The 10,372-nt window shown below is 45.3% G+C and overlaps 4 protein-coding genes across 4 annotated transcripts; 1 reads left to right on the top strand and 3 right to left on the bottom strand.

Annotated features, from left to right (window-relative positions):
* Positions 1–532: 532 nt before the first annotated feature.
* On the bottom strand, positions 533–1,345 carry LOC137804567 (uncharacterized). Its single transcript, XM_068603867.1, has one exon. It carries the CDS (start codon positions 1,306–1,308, stop codon positions 688–690), a length of 621 nt encoding a protein of 206 aa, XP_068459968.1. The 5' UTR covers positions 1,309–1,345; the 3' UTR covers positions 533–687.
* Positions 1,346–1,947: 602 nt separating this feature from the next.
* On the bottom strand, positions 1,948–2,633 carry LOC137804572 (uncharacterized). Its single transcript, XM_068603875.1, has one exon. It carries the CDS (start codon positions 2,610–2,612, stop codon positions 2,091–2,093), a length of 522 nt encoding a protein of 173 aa, XP_068459976.1. The 5' UTR covers positions 2,613–2,633; the 3' UTR covers positions 1,948–2,090.
* A 2,692-nt stretch (positions 2,634–5,325) lies between these two features.
* Positions 5,326–6,186, bottom strand: LOC137804579 (uncharacterized). The gene has a single exon (XM_068603886.1). It carries the CDS (start codon positions 6,064–6,066, stop codon positions 5,581–5,583), a length of 486 nt encoding a protein of 161 aa, XP_068459987.1. The 5' UTR covers positions 6,067–6,186; the 3' UTR covers positions 5,326–5,580.
* Positions 6,187–9,206: 3,020 nt separating this feature from the next.
* LOC137804565 (cold-inducible RNA-binding protein B-like) lies at positions 9,207–10,189 on the top strand. Its single transcript, XM_068603863.1, has one exon. The coding sequence runs from the start codon at positions 9,289–9,291 to the stop codon at positions 9,988–9,990; it is 702 nt and encodes a 233-aa protein (XP_068459964.1). The 5' UTR covers positions 9,207–9,288; the 3' UTR covers positions 9,991–10,189.
* The last annotated feature ends 183 nt before the right edge of the window (positions 10,190–10,372 follow it).

The raw sequence follows: 10,372 nt of genomic DNA, 5'->3' as shown, positions 1-10,372 counted from the left end.
ACACATACTTTTACACACACACACACACACACACACACACACACACTCACTCAACGAGGAGCGTTCAATGAGGAGGGAGGACTGACTAGATACATTAAGTACAATTAAATGATATATGCAGTAAATATATACAGGAAATAAATAACGAAAGCAAAATAAAAGATGCTGAGATCAAAGGAAAGTGACTCCTGTGGGTTTTAAAGAGTGGACATGAAGCAGTTCCTGCCTCTCACAGGACCCACGTGACACCCACCAAGCCGCTGGTCCAGGTGAACTGGTTTTTAATGAGCTGGTTCATGTTGACGTGGGAGCGGCCTGTCAGGACGCGCGTTGACAAACTAGAAAACACACACTTCAGTTGACACAGAGGCCTCTCACACGAGTAGATTAACCAGTTCATCTCCAATGTTAAAACACACAGGAGCCTCTATGTTGCTTCATAGTCCATCGGATGTATAAATATATAAAATAAATATATGAAACAAAACCACCTTTCAGGAATGAAGCACAAACAAATCAAAGAGCACTTAACTGGAATTAGAATCATGGTTTATTTGAGGAATGAACATAAAAACTCATGGGTACATTTCTTTTCTTGAGATGCTCGAGCTACAAAAACAGAATAAAAAACCATGCTCAGTGATCACGCGGCCACGTCAGGTACCAGAGGACCGACAGACTTGAGAATTACTCTTGTTCTTGACCGGATCCGTTGCCGCCGCCATGGTATCCACCATCGCCACTGCCAGAACTGCCGCGGTATCGACCGCCGCCGCCGCCGCCGCCACCGCCACCGCCACCGCCGCCGCTGTAGTATCCACCACCGCTACCGCGGTATCCACCGCGGCCACGGTATCCACCGCCATCGCCGTATCGATTGCTGCCGCCACCGTATCGATCGCCGCCATATTCATCGCTGCCGCCATATCGATCGCCGCCATATCGATCGCCGCCATATCGATCGCCGCCGCCATATCGATCGCCGCCGTATCGATTACCGCCGCGGTGTCGCTCGTCGTTGTATCCGCCTCTGCCGCCTCTGCCGCCTCTGCCGCCTCTCCCAGTTGCCACGTTCACTTTTATGAAGCGGTGGCCCAATTCCGACCCGTTCAGGCCCTCCATCGCGTCTCTGGCGTCCTCTACGTTCTCGAACGTCACAAAGCCGAAGCAGCGAGAGCTGCCCGTTTCTCTGTCCATGATCACAACACAGTCGTCGATGGTTCCATACTTTTTGAAGTGCTCTCTCAGCTCGTCCTCTACGGTATCGGGGCTCAGTCCCCCGACGAACAGTTTCCTCTCGTCCGACATGGTGGAGCGTGACTTAACTGCCCGGAGTCCAAACGAGTCTGAGCGCGCGGCGGGGTTGACAGTATGCTCGTTCCAAAGAGCTGCGTCTCACCTGGAATGCAGCTGAGAGGCGCGGCAGCAGCCGGGGGCAGTGACAAAAAACGACGGTTTAGTCGGAGGCCCAATCCCAACGCCTCCCTTAACCTCTCAAATCCTGAAACCCTCAGTGACTCACTGACTCCTAAGGCCTCGCATATCATTTATTGGTTACTTGTAGTTCTATATTTATCTAATTGTGTGGAAGTCAACCTTTAAAACATAATAATATGAACCAGGTTGTTTATGTTAATAAAGTAATGCGATGACCTAGGTTGAAATGGGACGATCACAGAATTTGTCCCATTATTGTTTAAAGTCTTCCAGACAGCACCAAAGCTGCTGCATAAGGGAAGGATGACACTTTGAGGAGGTGGAGGGGCAAACATGTCAATAGTAATTGTAGTTGTAAAGGTTTTCAGGGTCAGACCTCCGAACCATCTGGAGTGAAGTGCTCTGTCCATTCAATTTAAGACATTCAAGTGTGTCACATCGCATTTGTTTTCTCGAAAGGAGATCGATTGAATAAATTATAAACAAATCAAAGAGTCATAAATCATTGTTTATTTGAGGAATGAGCATGAAAAACTCATGGGTACATGTCTTTTCTTAAGATTCTCGAAATACAAAAACAGAATAGAAAACAAAGCTCAGCGATCACGCAGCTGCCTCAGGTACCAGAGAACAGACGGCCCTGAGAATGACTCTTAGTCTTGACCAGCGTATCCACCACTGCCGCCACCGGATCCACCACTTTGGTATCCACCACTTTGATATCCACCACTTTGGTATCCACCACTTTGATATCCACCACTTTGATATCCACCACTTTGGTATCCACCACTGCGGGGTCCACCACTTTGGTATCCACCACTGCGGGATCCATCTCTGCGGTATCCACCACTTTGGTATCCATTGCCGCCGCCGCCGCCACCATGGTATCCACCACCGCCGTGTCCACCACCGCCTCCCTCGCCTCTGTTCGTCGCCACGCTCACGCGGATTGTGCGGCCGTCCAGGCTCGTCCCGTCCAGGCCGTCAATCGCCGCTTTGCCGTCCTCTAGGTTCTCGAATGTCACGAAGCCGAAGCCACGAGAGGCCTCCGTTTCTCTGTCCCTGATGACAGCACATTTTAGGATGGTTCCATACTTTTCGAAATGCACTTCCAGGTCTTTCTCTTCGGTTTTGTAGCTCAGGTTTCCGACGTACAGTTTCCTCTCATCCGACATGGTGAAGCGTGACTTGATGAACCAGAGTCCAAACGAGACTGAGCGCGCGGCGGGTTGACAGTACGCTGCCGCGCCTCTCGTCTGCATTCCAGCAGCCGAGAGGTGCGGCAGCAGCCGGGGGGAGTGACAAAAAACGTCTGTTGAGTTGGAGGCCCAATGAGTGTGCTCGTTCATTAGAGCTGCGCCTCACCTAAAATGCAGACGAGAGGCGCGGCAGCAGCCGGGGCTGTGACATTAAACTGCGATTGAGTCGGGGGCCCAATCCTAATGTCGCTCCTCAAACCCTCAACCCTAAACTCTGAACCTTCAAACCCTCAACCTTTAAACCTTGAACCCTCAAATCCTACATTTTCAAACCGGGACGACGTGGGGAGCCGTTGTTGCTCCTCCATAAATTTTAGTTAACAAAACTTGTATAACTCTAACTTGTATATCTGATGGACTATGAAGCAACTTAAAGACTCCTGTGTGTTTTTTAAATTTTTTTTAACATTACCTTTAATTAGCGCATCTCTACTGGATATTAATAATGGGTCTTAATAGATACAATAAGTACAATTAAATGATATATGCAGTAATTATATAACATGAAATAAATAAGTAAAATAAAAGATGCTGAGATGAAAGGAAAGTGACTCGTGTGGGTTTTAAAGAGTGGATTGGAGATGAAGCGGTTACTGCCTCTCACAGGACCCACGTGACGCCCACCAGCCCGCTGGTCCAGGTGAACTGGTTTTTAATGAACCGGTTTTTAATGAGCTGGTTCAGGACCCGTGTTGACTAACTAGGAAACAAACATTTCAGTTGACACAGAGGCCTCGCACACGAGTAGATTAGTCAGTTCATCTCCCATGTTAAAACACACAGCAGCCTCTAAGTTGCTTCATAGTCCATCAAATGTATAAATATATGAAACAAAACCACCTTTCAGGAATAAAGTACAAACAAATCAAAGAGTCCTTAACTGGAATTAGAATCATGGTTTATTTGAGGAATGAACATAAAAAACTCATGGTTACATTTCTTTTCTTAAGATGCTCGAGCTACGAAAACGAAAAAAAAACGAAGCTCAACAATCAAGCGGCCACGTTAGGTACCAGAGGTCAGACGGCCCTGAGAATGACTCTTAGTCTTGACTAGAGTATCGGCTACTGCCGCCATAGCTGCCACTGCCATAGCTGCTGAATTCACCACCACCACCTCTGCTGCGTTGCTCTTCCCGCCGCCTTGGTATCCACCACCGCCTCCCTCGGGTCTATCATTCGCCACCACATTCACAACAATGGAGCGCTATCTCTGGCGCTCCTCAGAGGGGAAGCGGTGGAACAGCTTGTGTTCAGGTGATCTAGACGATACCACTAGAGTTCATCTGATTCCTAAACCCCCAAATATGTACTTATTCTTGACAATTGGAGATTCGTTAACACAATAATGAGTTTGATTAAGTAAATTGTTTCCTATTGTATTTGCCAAAAGATTTTCAAAAGTTCTAAACTCAATTAGATGAAAATCAATCTGGATTTATGAGTAGCAGACATATTTTTATTAATATAAGATTGTTTTTTTTCAATCTTATTGAATATTCTGCACTGATCACTAAGGATAGTCTGAAGCATTTCACACAGCTGAACTTCATGTTCCATCGTCTGGAACGATCTGGAGAATACTTTAGCAATAAAAACCTTCGATGCTGATGGGAATAGGTGAGGTGAAGCGATGCACAACTCAAAGACTGTGTAGAAAGAGACACACATCCAGGTTGTCCTGCCTCTCTTTACTTGCTCTTCATTGTTGCTTTATTTACTTTATTCTTGAATTTTTTACAGGTGAAACCTGCAATCATAATTATTGATTAGTTGTCAAGTTGTAGGTCTCTTGTCTGAATTTAAAGAAATGGGAGTTATGAGGGTAAAGCATGTATTATTTCATTAATCATCTTTGACACATTTTAAATTGACAAATATAAATTTACAAACGCAAAACCTTGTTGTTGTTTTTTTACAAAGAATTCAAATGAAATATAACTCTGAAAGGCTGTTTCAATTAATAGTATTACACAATTGTGCCTTGTGCAAACATTTAATCCATCTGTATATTTAATATTCTTCTGACAGTTTAATTAGCGTTTTGTTTATATTACTTGATTTGCATCTTTTATTTACTGGCGAGCAATGCTTCTGTAATCCTGTAATTTCCCCACTTAGGCACTAATAAAAGATTAATTTATCTGCTTGTGTCAATTTATGAAATTGTACTTTAAATGATTGAACACATGTTTAATTAGAAGACACTGGTCGTCAGAGCCATGCAGCCAAGTTAGAGAAGCAAGTCTATTCTGAATATGAAAAAATAAAAGAACCCAAATGTGGAGAGAAAAAGCAGCGACAGAAATGTTTACTTCCGGGATCGTTGACGTCACCAAGGCCTTCAACGACAGAGGTCTCGCACACGAGTAACCAGTTCATCTCAATCCACTTTAAAAAAAAAAACAAAAAACTTTAAGTTGCTTTATAGCGCTATTTAGAATTGACTCCCATAAAAGTCAGTTGCGGATAAAGTCTATTAAAAAAGCCCATCGGAAATATAAAATAAAATGGCGGAGTTCTGGACCACGCGGGGACCCGTTCTCCGTTCCATAACGTTTACTTTTATTTCGACTTGTAACAAAAAAACACTAGAGAATTAGATATAAACAAATCAAAGAGTCCTTAACTGGAATGCCAACATTGTTTATTTGAGGAATGAACATAAAAAAAACTCAAGTGTACATTTATTTTCTCTTAAGATGCTCGAGCGACAAAAACTGAATAAAAAAAACGAAGCTCGGCATCGCGGACATCTTTGTTAGAGGAGGTGCGCGTGCTTAAAGAGACGCAGCCGAGCTACGTGAGGAACGCCGCGCCGGGGTTTAACTCGTTGCTGTCCCGTTATGATGGCTGGAGTAGCCGCTGCGGCCTCCTGCGGTAGTCTAGTACCGGTCCTGCCCTGAGTAAGAGTCCTGGCCGGAGCCCCGGCCGCCACCACCGTAGCCGCCGCCGTAGCTCCTCTGGCCGCCGTAGCCTCCGCCGCCGCCGCCGTAGCCTCCACCGCCGCCGTAGCCGCCGCCACCGCCATAGCCTCCACCGCCGCCGCCATAGCCTCCACCACCGCCGCCATAGCCTCCGCCGCCATAGCTTCTCTGGCCGCCGCCTCCCCCTCCACGTCCCTTATTCGCTTCGTTCACGCGGATCTGGCGGCCGTCCAGGCTCGTCCCGTTCATGCAGTGCATCGCCTCTTTGGCGTCCTCGGGGTTCTCGTACTTTACGAAGCCAAAGCCGCGAGACCGCTGCGTCTCTCTGTCCATGATCACGTCACATTGCTCGATGGCTCCATACTTTGCGAAGGCCGCGGCCAGCGCGTCGTTGTTGGTGTCGAAGCTCAGCCCTCCGACGTACAGCTTCCCGTCTTCCGACATGGCGTTGCGTGACTGAGCGAAGGAGCGTGCAAACAAATCTGAGCGCGCGGCGGGTTTACAAAGAGATCCGGGTTCCCTTGTTGCGGCTTAAGAACGGCTTCTCACTTCCGGTTCCGGTGTTTTCAGGGGAAAGCAATCGAGGAATCTTCTTCTTCTAACTAACAAAAAACTTAAAATAACATGAATAACCCCTGTGCTGTAGCCTTCATTTCCATCGTACCCTTTAAAGAACACTACAGTGCTCTTACCTGCTCACTACTCCCTTCAGTGAACATTCATGCACCCTACTTCCTTCAGATTCATCATCATCATCATCGCTCTGCTTTACACCTCACCACTGCAGGCTCACCTTCCTAAAGTACTGAGTAGCAGAGGTACATTTTCTATTATATTTATGGGAATAACTTTAACAAAGAAATGTCCCTCTATAAACTGTGTTAAAAAGCCTTGTATCTGTTTGTGAGAGTTGTTCATGTCTTAGTGTTCATGTCTTTCTTGTTTTAGCCATTTATGCCTGGAGAGTTGTAGCATCACCGTTGATTAGGAAACACCACAGAGGCATAATAACATACACAACATGCTGACTTTCACATGCACACACTCGACATAATCACATTATTTGTCTTTCTTTTTCTTTTCTTGTCTGTCTTGTGCATATTTCATTTCATAATTAACATTTTAAGGTGAAGGCTTCACATAAGCCCAGTTGTCTGTTTGTGTCTTCCTGCACTGTGATGTTCATTTATCTCCTCCACACAGCCTGTCTGCTGCTTGCTATCATCATCAGTGTGTTGTTTAGTGCACTAAGGCCCAGCACCAACCTGTCAGAACGGTTTCCTCTCTCCTGATTCATCCTCCTACCCCGTTGACTTTAACGCTCTTTTTAATTTTTTAATATAAATATCTCCTCTCTGTCCCACCTCTTCTGCCACATTTGGTTGATATTTTTCCAGTTAATACACTTGACCTCTACCTCACTGATACTAATCTTCATTTCTATATTTCCTTTCTATAAAGCCCTCTCACTCCAACTTTCTGCGACTGAAGCTGCATCGGAGCATAGTAACACCTTTTCCACCCATTGTAGTGCCCCTAGACCCCTGTAACAACATGTAATATGTACACATGTAACAACATCCAACATGTACACATGTAACAACATCTAACATGTGCCAACATGTAACATGTACACATGTAACAACATGTAACATAGACACATGTAACAACATGTAACATGGACACATGTAACATCATGTAACAACATGTAACATAGATACATGTAACAACATGTAACATGGACACATGTAACATCATGTAACAACATGTAACATAGACACATGTAAAACAGTTTAATCATCAATTTAGCTTCCGAAATACTTATATGTAAATTAACAATATTTATCCAACTCTTCAAAGACTTTTTTTTGCTTCTTTATCCGCCTTCTCATTGCCATTGACTCCAACTTGGACCGGGACGGACACAAAATGAACCCCCATCTTCATTTGATGGATTCTGAGTCGCGCTTGTAGAATCTCATCCAGTCAATCCTCTTTGCTTCTGGAGCAACTTGTCCACCTTGTTAGCGCTGCACATGAGTCTGCTGCAGCGTCCCCTGTGGCTTGACCTCCTCTCCCACAAGGCCTTCATCCCACATGTGTACACACACACACACACACACACACACACACACACACACACACACACACACACACACACACACACACACACACACACACACACACACACACACACACACACACACACACACACACACACACACTCATCCTGGACTTCTGGGATTATTGCTGCTGCTGTTCTCTTTCAATCATTTTATTTTAAGTTTTTACAAGTTACACATTGCCTCACATTATTAGACAACAACATAAACAACAAATAAGTCAAATAAAATTTAAAAAAACACAACAGCACCACAATCAACTATACGAACAATCAGACTCGGACAGAAAGCATCATAATCCAGATTAAATCTACACAAGATAATAATTATATTCATCTCATTATTACCACTATTTTATGTTCAGTTCATGCAGGCCACTTATCTTAAGATTATGTTCAACATTCTCGCTACACAGGAACCAATGCGAGAAAGAAAAGGGTACAATAGAAATGCAAAGATCAGGAAACCCTATGTTATGTCCGTCAAAAGCATTAAATCATAATACATATACATATTGTGGAGCCATCCCTTCAGAGTCACCTGGGTCCCAACTGGGTCTCACTGAACTCATCATTCCACCACGGATCTAACTCACGTCTCTTTGTACAGGTTTTCTTGAGAATGTCAGATGTGATTAGATGAGTTTTTAGCGAACAGTCTAATGAAATATTGATAAAACTTATATTATATTGCTATCTATGTCTGTCATATATATATATATATATATATATATATATATATATATATATATATATATATATATATTATAAATATGTGTATATATATATCTACATGTATTATAAATATTGTAACGACCCTGCGTCAGGACGTTGCGAGACGTTGTTGTTGACTCGTTTGTTGATTTATTGTAGAACAACAGAACAGGCTACTGTTGGCCGTAGCCTACGCCAAAACAACAGAAAACACACTTCAAGCCGCATCTTCAGGTTCACTTCGGCTCGTAGACGTAGACACACACACACACACACACACACACACACACACACACACACACACACACACACACACACACCCCACCTCACTCGCTCTGCCAATCACAGCCACGCTCTTAGGCAGCTACAATGAGTGACAGGTTATACAGCAACACATCTTATGTGACATTCACTGACCTCCCGAACCAGTAACTTTAGTAAACACTTTAACATAACAGTACATGTCACTGAGTTCGTTACAGTATGTATGTATGTATGTATGTATGTATGTATGTATGTATGTATATATATATATGTATATATATATGTATATATATATATATATATATATATATATATATATATATATATATATATATATATATATATATATATATATATATATATATATAGCTACTATCTGTCTATCTATATTTATTATAAATATATATATCTCTATCAACGTTCCACCATTTTGTCACAGTAAGATCGTTCCTCGATTGCTTCCCCTTGACAATACCGGAACCGGAAGTGAGAAGCATTCTTACGTCCAAACGAAGGAACCCGGATCTCTTTGTAAACCCGCCGCGCGCTCAGATTCGTGCTTCATCATGTCGGAAGAGGGGAAACTGTTCATCGGAGGCTTGAGCTTCAAAACCGAACAGGAGAATCTGGCCGAGGCCTTCGGGAAGTATGGCCCCATCACGGACTGCGTGATCATTAAGGACAGAGAGACGCTCCGGTCCCGCGGCTTCGGCTTCGTCACGTTCGAGAACCCGGAGGACGCCAAAGACGCGGAGAAGGGCATGAACGGGACCGAATTGGAGGAACGCACCATCCGCGTGAACGTAGCAGAGAGGGGAAGGGAAAGGGTCGGCTTCCGATCCGGACGCGGTGGCGGCGACCGGAGCAGCGGTGGCTACGGCGGCTACGGCGGCTGCGACAGGAGCTACGGCGGCGGACGCGGGGGCTATCGCGGCGGCAGCAGCTACGGCGGCGGCGACCGCAGCTACGGCGGGAGCGACCGCAGCTACGGCGGCAGCGACCGAAGCTACGGCGGCAGCGACCGGAGCTACGGCGGCAGCGACCGGAGCTACGGCGGCAGCGACCGGAGCTACGGCGGTAGCGACCGGAGTTACGGCGGCGGAAGCGACCGGAGCTACGGCAGCGACCGGAGCTATGGCGGCGGTAGCGACCGGAGCTACGGCGGGGGCGGCGGCGGCCGGAGCTACGGCGGCGGTCGGCAATCTGACGGGAACCAGTACCAGAGTAGCGGCTACTCACGCCAGTCCTACCGGGACAGCAACGAGTAAACACCGCCCCGGCGCGACGTCCTCACGTGGCTCGGCTCTGCGTCTCTCAAACACGCGCACTCCTCTAACAAAGATGGCCGCGTGATCGCTGAGCTTCGTTTTTTATTCTGTTTTTGTAGCTCGAGCATCTTAAGAAAAGAAATGTACCCATGAGTTTTTTTTATGTTCATTCCTCAAATAAACAATGTTACCAATTCCAGTTAAGGACTCTTTGATTTGTTTATAATTTATTCCTGAAAGGTGGTTTTGTTAACTCGACGTTATGGAGAAGCAACAACGGTTCCCCGCGTGGTCCCGACCGCTGCCATTTTAGAGATTCATTTTATATATTTTATCGCGACGGGCTTGCTTTTATTTTATTTATCCTCAACATCCTTTTTGG

Source organism: Clinocottus analis, unplaced genomic scaffold (assembly GCF_023055335.1).
Source record: "Clinocottus analis isolate CAN_PGR_092001 unplaced genomic scaffold, fCliAna1.0.p SCAF_6, whole genome shotgun sequence".
Taxonomy (NCBI): domain Eukaryota; kingdom Metazoa; phylum Chordata; class Actinopteri; order Perciformes; family Cottidae; genus Clinocottus; species Clinocottus analis.
Note: the sequence above shows the minus strand (reverse complement) of the source record. Positions and strands in the feature narration are given on the sequence as shown.

Coding starts and splice junctions, on each gene's coding strand:
- LOC137804567 (XM_068603867.1), bottom strand. CDS start 1,308: ATGTCGGACGAGAGGAAACTGTTCGTCGGGGGACTGAGCCCCGATACC.
- LOC137804572 (XM_068603875.1), bottom strand. CDS start 2,612: ATGTCGGATGAGAGGAAACTGTACGTCGGAAACCTGAGCTACAAAACC.
- LOC137804579 (XM_068603886.1), bottom strand. CDS start 6,066: ATGTCGGAAGACGGGAAGCTGTACGTCGGAGGGCTGAGCTTCGACACC.
- LOC137804565 (XM_068603863.1), top strand. CDS start 9,289: ATGTCGGAAGAGGGGAAACTGTTCATCGGAGGCTTGAGCTTCAAAACC.